This window comes from Mustela erminea, chromosome 3, assembly GCF_009829155.1.
Source record: "Mustela erminea isolate mMusErm1 chromosome 3, mMusErm1.Pri, whole genome shotgun sequence".
Taxonomy (NCBI): Eukaryota; Metazoa; Chordata; class Mammalia; order Carnivora; family Mustelidae; genus Mustela; species Mustela erminea.
This window is the reverse complement of record NC_045616.1, coordinates 123,029,755-123,046,126: the sequence shown is the minus strand read 5'-3', so window position 1 is coordinate 123,046,126 and position 16,372 is coordinate 123,029,755. Positions and strand designations below refer to the sequence as shown.

The 16,372-nt window shown below is 52.3% G+C and overlaps 1 protein-coding gene across 2 annotated transcripts in view; it reads left to right on the top strand.

Moving 5' to 3' along the window:
• PPARGC1B (PPARG coactivator 1 beta) overlaps window positions 1–16,372 on the top strand; it is a 112,253-nt gene that overhangs the window by 68,292 nt on the left and 27,589 nt on the right. For both annotated transcript variants that reach the window (XR_004284173.1, XM_032337351.1), the window contains exon 2: window positions 11,126–11,299. Coding sequence is in view for 1 of the 2 variants with exons in the window: in XM_032337351.1 (XP_032193242.1) it covers window positions 11,126–11,299 (174 nt within the window). In the remaining variant the exon portion in view is untranslated. The remainder of the gene's footprint in view (window positions 1–11,125; window positions 11,300–16,372) is intronic.

Below are 16,372 nucleotides of genomic sequence, written 5' to 3'. Positions count from 1 at the left end.
CACATAACAGCAGCTCACCATCTCTTCCAGGCTGGCGTTAGCGTGAGGCGAAGGAGACATGTGGCTCCAGCACCGAATTTCAGGAGATGCCAAAAAAAGTCAGTCATCAAGAGAAATCATATTTCTTTTTTAAGATTTTATTTATTTATTTGATGAAAAGAGAGCACAAGTAGGCAGAGCAGCAGACAGAGGGAGAGGGGGAAGCAGGCTGCCTGCTGAGCAGAGGGCCCCATGGGGGACTGGATCCCAGGACCCTCAGGTTCACAACCTGAGCTGAAGGCAGATGCTTAACCCACTGAGCCACCCAGGCATCCCAAGAGAAATCATATTTTAATGCAGCGTTTAAAAAGAATGAGTTGGCACCTGAATATCCATGCAGAACAGACACCAGATCTTTATTTAAAGGCAGGAACAGGAAGAGTGCCATACAGAGTCACATAGGTGCCTGAAACAAAAGGGAAAAGCAGTATGACTAGCTCATCTTTATTTAGAATTCTGATATTTTGCTTATTATGGGGTTTTTGCATTAATTTTGATTTTTTCAGGGTGTTGTATTAGGTACGATCTGTCTTGATGATGGAGTTTGTTTTGTGGTTTCTTTTTTTTTTTTTTGGTGCCCAAGGCGGGTGCCTCCCTGCCCTCATCCTAACTCTAGCTCTGATTCCACCTTCTGATTTCAGTGTACTAGCATGATAGGGGACCCACGTCCCGGCACGCCGTACGCCACAGCCTTTCCAGCACTACCAAGAGTGGCATTTGCTCTCCGCAGTCTATTTCTGTGCTTGCCCTTCAGGGACTGATAAAATGTTGCTCTGGGTCGAGCTAACGTGTTGACATGGTGAGTGTTCACGTCAGGTGGTTTGTGTGATCCGATATCTTCATTCTTGACCTCAGAGAGGGGCCTGAAACCAGGAAAGAAAAGGAGCTCTTGCCAGTGTTACCCCCACAGAGTTGGTCCAAACTTGAAATCATGATCTGGTGACAGAGGTGACCGGGCATTTTGGCCTCGTCTTGGGGCTGTTTGGGAAAAAAATATATTCATGCTGCCTTCTTCTTACTTTCAGGCCTGGTTTACAAGGCACGGCCACACTGATCCCATTTTGTTTATTGAACACCTACTGTAGGCTGAGTATCTGCTCGATACTGGGGAAACAGCGAGGACCAAGACAGAAAGACAGACACAGGCCCCGCTTGTGGGGAGTGTCCAGTCGGGGGAGGTGACAGTGCAGGGCTGGTCTGTGAAAACTGGGGACGAGTGGTGGAGGGGGTGGCGGCGGTGGCTTCATAACAGCGTCTGTGTACTCCGCACCTCTGAACCTAAATGGTGAATTTTATTTCTGTATATTTTGCCACAATTTCTAAAAATTCTGAAGAAAAGCAGGGGGAGGATCTCAGGGAACAGAAAGTGCTCCTTGAGGGATTGGCAGGGGGGCGACGTTCCAGGAAGAGGGAGACGGGGCCACTGCTGTGGGATACCATGGTTAGGAGGCCCCTTTGGGGAGAGACGCTTAATCTGCGGTGGGGACCTGGGGACGGGAAGAAGCAACCAGATACCAGTCGAGTGACGATGCAAGGGAGAGGAGAGAGTCCAGGTGGAGGGAGTGGCAGCCGGCAGCGCAGAGGCCCCAGGCTGGAAACTCAAGCCCTACAACCACTCCGTGGGGGAGGTGGGTCTCAGGAGATGCCAGGAGGCTAGGTGACGCCCCACAGCTAGCAAGCGACGAGCCAGAGCCAGCTCTGCCTCCACACTCTTTTAACAACAGATACCTGCACACGCTCCGCAGTTTACTGAGCACTTTTCCTGCCACTCGCCTTTGAATTCAAGAGCCCTTGAACTCAAGTGCATAAAATGGACTGTAGTTGCCGGCAGCACAATGCGCGGATCACTCTGTCCCTGGAACACCTTTGCTTGCTCACTCAAGTGGCAGAATATCCTTCAGCCTTTTCCTGTTTTAAAATCAAACATGCCATGTACCGCACCTCTCTGGGCTCAGGGGGGCATCCTGTGCCTTCTGAGAGGCAGCCCTGACAGGTGCCAGAAAGAACGAGATGGTGGGGCCCAGGCGTAGCTGCCGAGGAAGAGGCACCTGGGTCCCACACGGCCACCTGCCGGGGCATCCAAGAGCGGCTCCATCCACCCCAGGTGACCTGGCCTGGGCACAGCCCAAGAGACTTTGCAGATCTCTGTAGGATAAGGGGCCGCTTGAAGACAACAGGGAAGAAAAAAGATGTAAGGGAGTAAGATAACACCCATCCCAGGAGACTTTCTGCCTCAGTTTCCTTATCTTCAGAATAAGAGATGAGTTTCTAGAAGTCTCTCTACAGGGTCCTTTAGCACCCTGGTTCTGTGCTGTGTCTGTAATCCATCATAAGGACTGGCTTCCAGTGCCGTGCAGGCAGCAAACCATGTACAATAGGCATCTTTATCTGATGGGAGTAGGAGCAGGAGCTGGGGGTGGCAGGGCGTGGTGGCGGCTGGAGAGGGGAATTCTTGGGAAGAAGTCATTGAAAGTGCAAAATGATGACACGGCGTAACGAAGCCACGTGACGCGCATGTTATTTCCAGTCTTTTACTCTAGGGCTGACTGGTGGTGCTAGTGCCAAAATCCTGGCCATCTCTTGCATAGGCCACACCCACAGCACCAGGGTGCCGGTTTCCAGATTGGGGAGTCATTCTGTGGGATCAGGCATGTATAGTAACATACGGGTTGGGGACAAAGCGTAGCTGACCCGCAGTAACCAAGCAGCCCAGCCAGTGGGTGCCCTAGAGAGTCCCCCCCCGTGTGTCTCTGGGGCTCTGTGGACATCAGTGGACGCTCTTGTCACAGGAGGAGATGAGATGGACAGTGTTAACGTGGCCAGTGGGTTCAGAGAGAGTTCTGTCCTTTTGCCCTGCCTACCGAAGGGCACTGGTATCTGGTCACCCTTCCTGGTGAGCGGGGTCCAGCCTGGACTCAGAGCCCAGTTTGGAGTCCTGGAACCCATTTTGCTTTCCAGGCTGGAGAACGCACTCTCACTAGACCTTCTGTGGGTCGTCTTTACGTGAAACCCTGAGCGGGCAGCTCAAGGCGGGGGTTGAGGGCCTTAGCCTTGACTGTGTTGGTGTGAGGCCTTTCCAGTGGCCTGGTTTGTCTAAATTCTGGGTGTTTGTTCTTTTAAGATCGGCTCAGAACTCCTCAATTTTCTGGGGCATCTCGCTGGCTCAGTCGGTAAAGTGTCAGCCTTTGGCTCACGTCATGATCTTAGGGTCCTGGGATTGAGCCCCACGTTGGGCTCCCTACTTGATGGGGAGCCTGCTTCTCCCACTCTCTCTGCTGTTTCTCCCACTTGTGCTCTCTGGCTCTCTCTCTGTCAAATAAACAAATAAAATCTTTTAAAAATTTTTTTCCCACTTACTCTTTCTGGAGCTTCACTTTGTGTCTGTGGCTCCTGAGTCTTATTTCAGAGGATGCTGTAACTACTTCTATGTGGACAAAGACCAGTTACTCTTCTTACTGTTCTCCCAGAAGCCTATTCAGGAGTTTTTTTTGTTTTTGTTTTTGTTTTAAGATTTTATTTATTTACTTGACAGAGATCATTAGTAGGCAGAGAGGCAGGCAGAGAGAGAGGAGGAAGCAGGCTCCCCGCTGAGCAGAGAGCCCGATGTGGGGCTCGATCCCAGGACCCTGAGATCATGACCTGAGCTGAAGGCAGAGGCTTTAACCCACTCAGCCACCCAGGCGCCCCAGGAGTTTTGAACTAATTTGGAAGACAGTGGGAAGATTAGATTTTTTTTTTTTTTTTAGCGTAAGAGAGATGAATTAGTCGTAAGTTTTTCATTGATAGGTGATAGAAACTAGTACATAATCTGGAAAGAGAACTTTCTCACTCCTATAACTGTGGAGTAAAGAGAATAGGCTGGCTTTAGGCACAGCTGGATCCAGGTGTTTAAGTTATTTTATCAGTACTCTCTCTCTGCTTCTTGGCTCTACATTCCTTGAGCTGACTTCATTCTGAGGCAGGCTCTCTTCCCAAGCAGTGGCAAAGATGGCTGCCAGCCTCTAGAGAATTAAATTCAGCCAGCTGAGCCCCTAGTTTAAATGCTCTAGCAAAGTCTTGGTGTTCACTCTGATCTATCTCTGAACCAGGTGAAGCACTTGTTGTGGTCACCGGGTGAAGGCTTTTTTTTTTTTTTTTTTAAATTCGGGTGAAGGCTTTTAATTAACCAGACTGTGCTTCCCTGGACCGTCTAGGTGGTACAAAGGGGCAACTTCCCCAGGAAAAATCAGTAGGCTGCCACCAGTAAGAAGGGGCATGAGTGGGAGACCAGCCATATAACAGAGGTGGGACAGAAGAAAACATCTGTTTAATGAAATGGCTTTGCAGGGACTTCATGAACATCTACCTTACTTCCTTCTTAGAAGGAAAGTATGGGTACAGAGTCATGGTACTGGTACAGACCAGGCCAGTTCTAATTGATTAGCAGTGGCTACTAAGGCTCCATGTTGAGCAGGCTTGGGGCTCAGCAGGAAGTACAGTGGTGTGGTGTTCGGTTAGTGGTATCCACCATGGTTAGGAAGGCAGGGAAGTTGACCCCACTGCCCACCCTAGCAGATCACATGGCTCGTCCGGCCATTCCTGATGGCAATTTAAAAGGGAAAAGTTGCCTCAGACCATCAAATACAGCTTCTTGTCAGTAGAGGAGGGTCTGAGCTGGCAGTAGTGCACCACCCTAACTACTGTCCTAATCTGGAGTCTCCATGATGTGGTCAAGGGATGTGTCAGGCCCAGTGGGAGGCCCTGCTCCCCTTCATCCCAGGCAGGTCTGGAAGGAGCCAGTGTAGTTTGGCAGTCAGGGAAAGGTTATTTCTCCCACAGAAACCATGAATGATGATAACACTGGGATCAGGGGGCTGGTGGAGGTTGAAGGAACCCAGAGTTGGAAGAGCCAGTGGGTTTAGGACTGAGGGAATGGGTCAGAAGACAAGGCCAAGCATTGACCTTCTGATATCCCCCGTTTTTCCATCAGTCAAATGGGGATGCTGGCCATCAACCATTTCCTGCATCTTGGAAAGGTACCAGTGAGACCATAGCTGTGAATGTCACTTGAAAGTCAACTGTAGGGACTGTATCTGTGACCACCATTCACAGGTGTCTGATGTATGCTAGGCTCCCAACCTATGCTGCTTTATCTTTGTAAGAACCGTATGAGACAGGATTCTTTATATTTTTTTAATTTTATTTTTAAAGATTTTATTTATGTGAGAGGGAGAATGAGAGAGAGAGAGAGAGAGAGCATGAGAGGGGAGAAGGTCAGAGGGAGAAGCAGACTCCCTGCTGAGCAGGGAGCCCAATGTGGGACTCAATCCTGGGACTCCAGGATCATGACCTGAGCCGAAGGCAGTTGCTTAACTGACTGAGCCACCCAGGTGCCTGTGACAGGATTCTTTTTATTATCCCCCTTCTGTCAGTAGAAGCCGAGGCGGCCAAAGTTACGCCCTGACCTCAAAGGATCAGAATTAAACAGCAAAGCCGGGGCCCAGACCTTTATCTGTGCCTCTTTCCAAATTTCAGGACAGCTCTTCCCTCTCCACCTTTGTCTCCCCCTTGGTAAATTCATTCATTCATTAATTTATGAGTAAAGTGCCAGGTTCTACCTAGATACTTCCAAAAGCCTGTGTGGATTTCAGAAACTAGATTAGTACAGAATTGTCCCAAATTGAGCAAGAGGGGTTCACAGAGTCTGTCTGTTGGATGCTCTTTTCTAGAGGAGGCAGTGAGGACCGAGAGGGCAGGTGACATAGTGAAGTGTGCACTCGGCGAAAGACGCACAGTGAGTGTGAACAGGCCCAGAACCTGACCTCTGTCACGGCAGGCTACCTTCTCCCGCTCCTGCTCCCTTCCGCTCATTAACTCTGACAATGTGCTTTAGGCCAGGGACTAAGCTTGGTTCGTTGATTGTAGTCAGGAACATGGAGCCACCAGTTTTTCCTGAAGATGCATTCTTTCTTAAGCAGCGAATCGATTTCCAACAAGATACACAGGCTTCCAGTGAAGCCACTTACGTGAATGTACAAAACACCATTAATCCACTGCGAGGGCCGTTTATCTCCCTGGCTTAGGGCAGCCGCAGCCTCTTCAGATCAGGCATGTGATGCTGCTGGAGGAATGGGTGCAGAAGGCCCAGCAACCAGAGGGGCATCCCATAGCAGGAGCGTAAGTGAACCAGTGGTGGGGACCAGAGTGGGCCGTCTGCAGGAGGCCAGGGCACGGCACAGCCCCAGTCCTGTCCCTGCGCAGCCATGAACTTGCTGTGGGACTTAGATCTTTCTCAGCCCTTGTCTGAAAGCCCCCACCTCCCCATCGGTAAACGGGAATAAATGGTCTCGATTGTTGCTTTCCACTTTCAGAAGCAGATGCCAGGCAATGGCACAGACTTGGCAGGAAGCAAAGAGACTTGGCTTTGAATCTCAGCTTCACCATTCTGGGACCCTGGGTGCCATGGGTTGAGTTGTGTCTTCCAAAAGAAGATATGTTTGAGCCCCAACCCCCAGCACCTGGGAATGTGACCTGATTTGGAGACAGGGTCTCTATAGAGGTCATCAAGTTAAGGCGAAGTCATTAGCACGGACCGTGATCCAGTCTGGCTGGTCTCCTTATCCAAAGGGGAAATGTGGACACAGAGGCAGGCACCCACAGAGGCAAGCCAATGGGAAGACGTGCAGGGAGCACCATCCACAGGCCAACAGTAGTGGCCTTAGCAGGAGCCACCCCTGCCAACACCGGGAGCTCAGCCTCCCGGCCTCCAGACCCGGAGGATCAAACCTTCCTGTCATTTAGGCCCCCAGCCTCTGGTGCTTTTTTTTTTTTTAAGATTTTATTTATTTATTTGAGAGAGAGAGAGCATGAGAGGGGTTCTCGTCAGAGGGAGAAGCAGACTCCCTGCGTAGCAGGGAGCCCGATGTGGGACTCGATCCAGGGACTCCAAGATCATGAACTGAGCCGAAGGCAGTTGCTTAACCAACTGAGCCACCCAGGCGCCCCTGTGGTGCTTTGTTACAAGCAGCCTGAGCAGACGCATACAAGGGACCAGGTCCCAGAGTTTCCCAAGAAGTGACATGGGCACAGTGACACCGGCCCTGCAAGGGTCACTTTAAGAATCCCGTATTGCGGCCCCTGACGTTTGGTAATAATAAGCTCTGTGATGGCAGTGGCTGTCATTGCCATGCTGTGCCCTCCAGTACCACTAGGGGGCCTCCAGCGGAGGGCTGGGACCCAACAGCAAGGCTTTAAGTCAGTACCTTTCAAAGGGAGCTGGGCCACCCAAAGCACCCCTTCAGAAAGCCTCTCTAAATATGGAGAAGGCCAGAGAAATCACTATTAATGCAGTGCTTAATGGTTTCGAGCCAGAGAGTGGCGTCAGCCCTAATCGACAAGGTTGTGAAGCTGAGGTTTCTTTATTTTTATGTCCCGGGTACACTTGGAGTATGTTGAGAAGCTGGGAATAATCAGTAAGTGCAGTAGTCATGGCCATTTTGTGGGTGTTTTATAAAGGAGGCAGCATGGTTCTGATGGGAAGGCCACTCCTGGATGACCCTGAGCAAATCCATTAGCCTCAGTTTCCCCATCTGCCAAGTGAAGGAGGTAGACCAGCCAGGCCCGGGATTCCTAAGCTGCTTTTGTGAAGGCCTGGAAGTTAGTGTAAGTTTCTTGCACGCACAGGCATTGCTCAGATGTTTATTTTATGGGCGTGATAAGAGCTACGCATAGCCCTTGTCTGATTCTTTCTTTTTTTTTTTTTTAAGATTTTATTTATTTATTTTACAGGCAGAGATTACAAGTAGGCAGAGAGGCAGGCAGAGAGAGAGGAGGAAGCAGGCTCCCTGCTGAGCAGAGAGCCCGATGTGGGGCTCTATCCCAGGACTCCGAGATCATGACCCGAGCCAAAGGCAGAGGCTTGAACCCACTGAGCCACCCAGGCGCCCCACCCTTGTCTGATTCTTGAAGGGGCCTCGGATGCCGAGATTGTCTGCAGTGGCTCTCCGGGACAGCCACTCATGGCTGCTGATTCCTGGCAAACAGTTTGGGATTCTGGGACTCTGATTTTGAAGTCGTTTCTGAGCCTCAGGAAACAAGTCCTACAGATGTGGCTTCTCTGAGTGATGGGATGAGAGGGATCAGGGATGTATACAGGAAGGGCTTCCCAGAGCGCTCTTTGCTGGGGGCTTTGCTGGCTAGGGAGACCCCGGCTGCCCAGAACTCCTGTGTCTCTGCTTTGGCCCTCCCTCCCACTCCACGGGCCCTCCCTGTGGCCAAGTGGTGCCTCCCAGTCCCGCCACCTGCCCCTCTCCTGGGTGCTGCACCCGCCTAACCCATCTGCCTGCTTGACGCCGGCCCCACCCCCATCACACTTGGAGTAAAACCCAAATCCCTTACAATCTCTGCCTGATCCGGCCTCCACCTGCCCCTCTGAAGGCATCCCCCCCCACCCCCCGCTCCCCGAGTTGCAGCCTCCCCCACTATTGGTCAGTGCATAGTGCTCTAGCCTTGGCCGACGCTCGGGTCTTTGCCTTGCTGGGCCCTCTGCCTGGAACGTTCCTCCGCACGTCTTCCACTGCCTGACTCCTCCAAGTCTCAACTCAGACGCCAGCTCTTCCAGGAAGCCTTTCCTGCCCCCCCCCCCCCAACACAGACTTCCTTTCCCTCTGTTCTACTCCCTCAGTGCACCTGGCCTGTTTCCTTCAGAGCACGAACACAACCTATAAGGAAATATTTGTGTGTTTTCTTCCCTACCAAGATGTCAGCTCGTGAGGGAAGAAACGGGGTCTTCCATTGTCTCAGTGCCTGGCTCATAGTAGCATTTAATAAATGCTGGAATGCACTCACTCGCTTGGCTAAAATTAAGATAACTGACAACCCCAGGTGCTGGGGAGGGTGTGGGACAGTTGGCACACTCAGCACAGCCAGTAAGCGTGGACTATGGTACAACAATTCTGGAGAGCAATTTTTTTTCCTTTTTACAAAGTCACATACACTTACTGTATGACCCAGCCATGCCACTCGTATGTTTCTGCCCAAGGGAGCTGAAGACGTATGTCCACATAAAGACTGAACACACACATGGCGGACCTGTTCACGATAGCCGAAGACTGGAAACAGACCATCTAGAACAGGCAGGACTGCAGCATCCCCACAGCCTGAAGGGACAGAGAGGAGAAGGAAGCTGAGGAAACCCCCCCCCCCCCCCCCGCCCGCCGCCTGGTGTTCCCTGGGCCAGGGTGGCTGAGTGGTAGTGACTGGTGGTAGTAGGGTATGTTGGATGGGGCCTGGGGTGATCCCAGGGATGTCCCCGGAGACAGAGACTCACTGGGCACCCTGCTCCCTAGTCTGAGAGCAGGGGACCAGCCACTTGAGAGAACCTGACGCTGGTGCTGCCCGTGGATACAGGATTCTTGCAAAACGCCAATTAAGACATTTGACCCAAATTCGCATAAAAGCCTTTTTCCTGTGTCAAGTTGAGCTAATAATATACATTTGTTCATAATTTATGAGGCTTAGTAAGTGGGAACAATTAAGGAAGAGGCCTGTGCAAAGCCTATTTTTTTTTAAGTGGCAGGCCTTTTCTTGTTCTCTAAGGCTGTTGCACCTTCTCTGCCCACAACGAAACACTGCTGTTTTTACCGGTATTAGTTCTGACTTGTTGTTGGTTCCGTTAGCTACCGTTTACTGAACATCTCCAAGCCAGGCTGTAACATCGCCTTATTCAGTCTGAACTCTTGGGGGGGGGGGGGGCGTTGTCATTCTACGGATGAGGCTGTTGGGCTTCAGAGAGGAGAAGAGCTTTGCCCAAGGTTTCCCAGCTGCCGAGTGGGGACGAGGATTCAGGTCTGCCGGACCCCAAGGCCTGTGGTCCGCCGTTTCTGGGTCAGCCTCCTAGCTCGGGCGATTTCTCAGTCTGCAGGGCAGCCCTTCTACTGGTCTTTGTTAGATGTGGGAGACCAGGGTCAGAAAGCCATTGCCTTCTGTTGAGTCGTTCCGGGCTTTGGCCTGAGAATCTGCATTGTTTCTAACATGGTCCCTGCTGGTCTTGACCCTGCCTGTCCCGGAACTGCACTTGGAGATACGCTGGTTCAGTCAGTGCTGTTACCACAGTCTCCGTGCCTCCCTTGTCCCCCACCCACCACAGTCAGGTGCGCATAGAGCCTTGTAGACTTTTTCCTGGACATGTGCATATATATTACTGTGAGCAAAGAGTTGCGTAGTTTGATTTTTCTCTTTTACACATGTGACATAATAGTCTACTGGTTCTAGTCTATAGTTTAGTTTTTATTTCCATTTAATGTGTCTTGGAGAGCATATATACTGCTGCCTCATTCTTTTCAGAGGCACCGTGGTATTCTGTGCTTCAGGTGACTATAGTTTTATTTACCTGTTGTCCTCGGATGGGTGGTCTTCCACGTTTTAGACATTACACCTGGTCCTGTGAAGTCCCCGAGAACATGCATGAATGTTTCTCCAGAACATCGTCATTCCTCAATAATGTCAGCCATTCGGGACGCCTGGGTGGCTCAGTGGGTTAAAGCCTTTGCCTTCTGCTCAGGTCATGATCCCAGGGTCCTGGGATCGAGCCCTGCATCGGGCTCTCTGCTCAGCGGGGAGCCTGCTTCTTCCTCTCTTCTGCTTGCCTCTTTGCCTACTTGTGATCTCTCTGTCCAAAAAAAAAAAAAGGTCAGCCATTCTTATTGCTGGTTTTTTTGGTTTCATTATTGATAATTGCGTTGCAGAAATCCCCTTTCAGGTGGGGACAGTAGTGTAAATGAGGATCTATTTAAAGCTTCTAATGAAGTTTTCAACACAATAGTTCTGGTAAGAAGAAAGAGGTGCTGTGGGGGAAAAGGGCTTTGAGGGGTGTGTAGGAGAGCGAAGGAGGAGGGGAGAGAACAGCAGGCAGAATTTGTATTGCCAGGGCCTGGCTTATTCGACCATTGCTGGAGGGTGGGACATCTCTTGGTCACGTGGCAAAGTCAGGCCTTGGCCTAAGAGCTGCCAGGGTTCCAGGCTGGCAGCACCATGAGTAAGAAGGGTCCATGCCTGGATCCAGCCAGGCCCAGCTCTGACTCACCTCCTTTCCTTCCTGTCTCCTCAGGGTGGGGTGTCCGGGGAGGAGCAACTCTGCGCTGACTTTCCTGAGCTTGACCTCTCCCAGCTGGATGCCAGCGACTTTGACTCAGCCACCTGCTTCGGGGAGCTGCAGTGGTGCCCAGAGAACTCGGAGACTGAACCCAGCCAGTACAGCCCCGATGACTCCGAGCTCTTCCAGGTATGTCCTCCGAGCCTCGAGGTTATCTCTGCTCCTGAAAGGGTCTCCCTGCACCAGGGTCTCGCTGCACCACCTCTTCTGCATTTGCTCATGCGAAGAAGTCCCATCATCCCACAGCTCTTGGGACCCTGCCTCTCATCTGGGATCTGCCGTTGATCTGGGGTGGTTCTCACCTGCTTGCCAGGCCTGTTACCACCTCTGCACAGGGAGGGCTGGGAAGAGCTGCTCTTGCTATGCCCCTGCAGTCAGAAAGGAGCCCCCCAAACCCCGAGACTTCCCTTCTGTGTATTATCTCACTGACTCTCATCCCTGCCCTGTGAGGCAGGCACGATGATGAGCCCATTTTATAGATGAGGAGACTGAGGCTTAGGGAAGTTAAGTCACGTGCCTAGGGCAATTCACCTAGTCAGTAGCTGAGCTGGATGCAAACCCAGTTGGCCTCCCTCCTGAGCCAGGGCTTTGTAACCACAGCGACACCATAATGGAGATGACTCACTTGGATAAAACAACTGCGCTGTGGCAGGATTGTCCCTGTTGTGTCTGTTAACTCATTGAATTCTCTTAACAACCCTTAGAACGGATACAGCTGTCTTCATTTTTCAGTTGGGGCCTAGAGATTCTTTGAAAAGAGGCAGAGCCAAGAACTGCTCTGCCTATCCATGCCTTTCCCCTTGCACACTCTGCGTCCAGTCTCGGGGGCCCGTGATGGGCGACACATCCTTTAAGAAGCCCCCGAGTACGAAATACTATGATGTCTGGGATTTGCTTCAAAATAGAGCAGGCTCTGCGCGCATTTGCGGGTGTGGGTGTGTTGGGGAGGGTAGTAGGTGAAATAAGTTGAGTGATGGGTGCAGTCAGATTTATTATTCTTTCCTTGAAATCCCTCCCCCGTAAAGACTGGTGGGAGGAGGCTCGCCCTGCCCGTCTGGCCATATGATCATATTGCCGTGTGTCAGGTGTCACGTGTCGGGTGTCGTGCTCATGTGCTGTGAGCGTTCTCTCGGTCCTGATGCATTGTAGCGCTCCTTCTAGAAAGGGAAGCTCCTTCCATGTGTCAGGCACTGTGCTGTCTGCAGTCTAGAGAGAAAACTGACCCTAGCTCCGCCAATGCAGAAACTGCGGTCATTGTAACGTGCGCACAGAAGAAATGTGCCAGGTGTGAGAAGGGGTTCTAACGACCGGGTGGTCAGGAGAGGCCTCTCTGAGGATGAGAAGGAGTAGCTGGGTGAAGCTCAGGGAGCAGGACAGAGCTCTCCAGGCAGAGGAAGCAGCAAGGGCAGAGCCAGGGAGCCGGAAAGCTTGCTGTATTGGGCAACAGAAGAGCTGGTGGGTAGTAGAGGAACATACCAGGGTAGAATCAGAAAGCGAGGCAGGGGCCAGATGCTATGCAGGGTCTTGTGGGCCGTGATAAGGAGTCTGGCTATTTCCCAAGTCTTTTCTAACCTATAAAAAAAGGACTATTAATGACCATTTTACAGGTGATGAAAGTGAAACTCAGAGAGGTTACGTAACTTGGCGCCAGGTCACACAGCTAGGAAGGATCCGGTGAAGACTCGAACTGAGGAAGCCGTACCTCTTGGTACTGTACGACCTCTTTGCCAGCCCTGTGCAGAGCAGCAGGGCTGGGCTTCAGGTCCGACTATGTCCAGGGACCTGCATTCTTTATTTGAACAATAGGGATGAGACCTACGCTGTGCTGCTTTCTCCCTGAGACAGGGCTAACTTCCAGGAAATGCTTTCAGGTCATGGAGAGCTGATGAGTGAGAGGTTTAAAGGCTCCATGGAGACCACCGCCACCTGAACTGTGCAGGCCCCTACTTCTCAGGTTGTCCAGACCCCCCAGCAAGCCCCTGCCAAGATTCCCACTATGTGTGTGAAGTGGTCTTGGGCACAAGTGAGTCTGTGTGGCCCTGGGGCTCCCAGCCCAGTGAGGAAGGCATACCCCTCACAGATGGACAGCATCCTGGCCAACCTCTGCTCCCCCAGCCCCTCCCCTGTCAGGGTCTGCACACCCCACCTGCTCTCCCTAGCCCAGGCCGATTCTGCCCATTACCTATGGATGAACCCCTATGTGTGGGATTATGGGATCGGTGCCTGCCCCCCAACACACACAACGTCATAAACCCCATGACTATGGGGATGGCACTGGGCACTCTTATATCCCTGGGCTCTTCACTTGTGGAGTGCAAGCCTGGCACTTGCTCCGGCCTTAATAAATAGCTCTCAAGTGACTAAATCCTTCAAGGCCCAGCTCTCCTGTCGACCCCTTAGGCAGTTGGTGAATTCCTGTCCTAAGCTCCCATCTGCATGCGCGCACACAGGCGTGCCTGTGTCTCTGTGTCCTTTAGACGGTGAGTTCCTTGAGGACAAACAGCATTGGCTTCATCTCTAGGGCCCTCACACGTCGTAAGGACTCGATCACTTGCGTTGAATGAAGGAATTGATGGAGATACTTTCTTACCTGCCAAGGACAAGATGTGGCCCATTCCACAAGCCTCAACTTGCATCATGGTTTCTCCCTCAGCCACAAGCTTGGGTTTCTCATTTGGCCAGTGAGAATCCTGGGGCCGTGCTGCCTGGGTCAGAGCTGTGTTCCCCCAGTCAGACAGTGCCACTGCTGTGGAAATAGACTTGGAACATGGAGGACAAGCCACTGTAACAGGGTTAACAGCCCCTCAGGGGCGGGGATGGTACCCTCTGTGTGTCTGTGTTTCCAGAATCCTCTGGCCAGGACCACAACCATCACTAAGTATTTTCGGAGGAAGCAGGCATTGGGTTGTTCTGTCAGTTTGCTCTGTGGTCTTGGGCCAGTTGGTGTTGGGCCGCTGGGTGGGGCCTCAGTTTCCCCATGTGGGGAATGAGGAAGGAACGTGGTGGATTCTTGATGTGTGGTTCTTGATCCGTGGAGGGGAGCGTCATCAGGTCCTTTTAGACTCTGATGAAATCTCTGTGCCCACTGTTGGAAAAAAAGGAGGGAAAACTGATTCCCTGGCTGTTTTGGAGCGAGGTTGAATCCCCTGGACAGGGAAGATTTATTTCTGAGTGTTCTTCTGGCTTTTGCATAGCAGAAATCCTATTCCACGTCCCTCTGGAATTCAGGCCCCTCCTAGGCCTTCAAAGTGAAACATTTTCCCTGGGATTTCTTGAAGACTCCTTTTCCTCTGGCTTGAGAGCTGCTCAGGAAGGCTGGGGTGGGGCCGAGGCTATTAATATCCCTTGGTTCCCTGATTAACTCTCCATTAATTTGCACTCGGCTTCTAAGCGGAGTGGGGAGAGCCTGGCCAGTGGGCCCCGGGAAGAAGAGAGGGTGGCACGGGCCCTGTGATCCATCGTCCTGGGTGCTGACGGACTCCGTGGACGCCGTGGGCAGATCGGTCTTTCTTCCCGGCAGGGTCAGGGCCTCCAACCCGGCTGGCTGTTCGTGAGCCAGAGCAGCCCGCGGACGGGGGGAGGTCTTCCGTTACTCGTTTCGTTTTGGCCCAGCCTGTTGGGTGCTTCCTGAGGTCTTGGCTGTTTTGTATCCATTTTTGCACAGTGCCTCGCACACAGTGAATCCTACCCCCACCCTGACTTGCTGTGTGACCTTGACAAGTATGTTTCCCGGACCTTGCCCTCGCCCCCGCTATAAAAAAATGGCATTTTATGGCATTTTTGCCATTAAAAAAAATGGAAAATAGGTTTCCTCGTAAGAAAATGAGGAATGGTAATTACTGCCTGGAGGGCTCTGTTAAGATGTTGGTGTGGGGGCACCCAGGTGATGCAGGCAGCGGAGGGTCCTACTGTTGATTTTGGCTCAGGTCATCTTCTCAGGGTCATGGGATCGAGTCCTATGTCCATCTCTGTGCTGGGCGTGGAGCCTGCTTAAGGTTTTCTCTCTCCCTCTGCCCCTCCCCCTCCCTTTCTTAGAAAAACCCCAGAAAGACACTAGTGTGGAAAGAACAAGAGCCATAGTTGGTGAGTGATATGGGGGCGAGAGGCAGCGGCCGCCCATGGGGCCCACATTTAACAGTCCTGGCCATTACATGATCCCTGAAGGATCCAGTTCTGATGTGTGTGATAATTCGTAGTATCTCTGGGCCATTGGCTGTGGTCCCTGGGAGAAAGGGAGTTCTCCTTCCGTCCAGTGTCGGTGATACCATTTCTGAAGAACTTCCCTCTAGAGTCTCTCCTTTGAGACGCTCATCTCGGTCTCTCCTGGTGGCCAGAATTCATTGTTTGGTGCGTTTGTTGTTCTCTTCGGCAAATCTTCCTGGAAGCCACCTGCCCCAGATGCTGAGCTAGGCTTGGGAGCACCCTCTGGGGGAGCACTTCTGTCCCTGCTTCCAGACCTGGCTTTCCGGAGCAGACGGTGGTAGGAGAGATCACGTTTTCCCATTTTACAGAAAAACCGACGAGGCTTAGAAGAGAGAAACGATTTGCTCGCAATCACCCCATGGCGGCAGAGCCCCCTGTGGTCAGGCCCCAGAGTGATCACCGGGTCCCTGTTTCCAAGGTCTTACTTCACTGCCTGCCAGGCCAGACGGATTGCTCTGGGAATAGCGGGGACTCTGGCCTGAGGGGGGTGGTTGTGGCGGCGGCCAGGGAACTGGGGGGAAACAGTCAGATGAGCCCATCGCATTCTCAGGCCAGAGTCCGTGGGTCCGGATCTGCCCTTGTGTGTCCTTACTCTCCCCCACCCTCCACACTCCCCAGGGCCTGGGTCAGGCCCAACCAAAACCTTCTTTTGACCTTTCTTTTATTTTAGCTCTGTTCCAAAAATGACAAACGCGTTTGTTCTCTTCGCCCCACGTCCCCCCTTCCAGTTACGCAGCTGCTGCCGCGGTTGTAAGGCCTGGAACGGGCTGAGTGCAGCCAGAAGGCTGTCACGAGATGCGAATTTCAGATGCACTTCCTGAAGAAAGGATAAACAGCCTGACCTGGGATGGGAGAGAGTGCCGGCGGAGGAGGCCTCGTGTGACCGCATGCGCCTCCGGCCGGAACAGGCCCAGCGGGCAGTGCCCGCTCAGCGAGGGGCTCGCTGCCTCACCTGGGAGCTGTGCGATCGCCACGCTCCGGGGCCTCTGGTCACCGGGG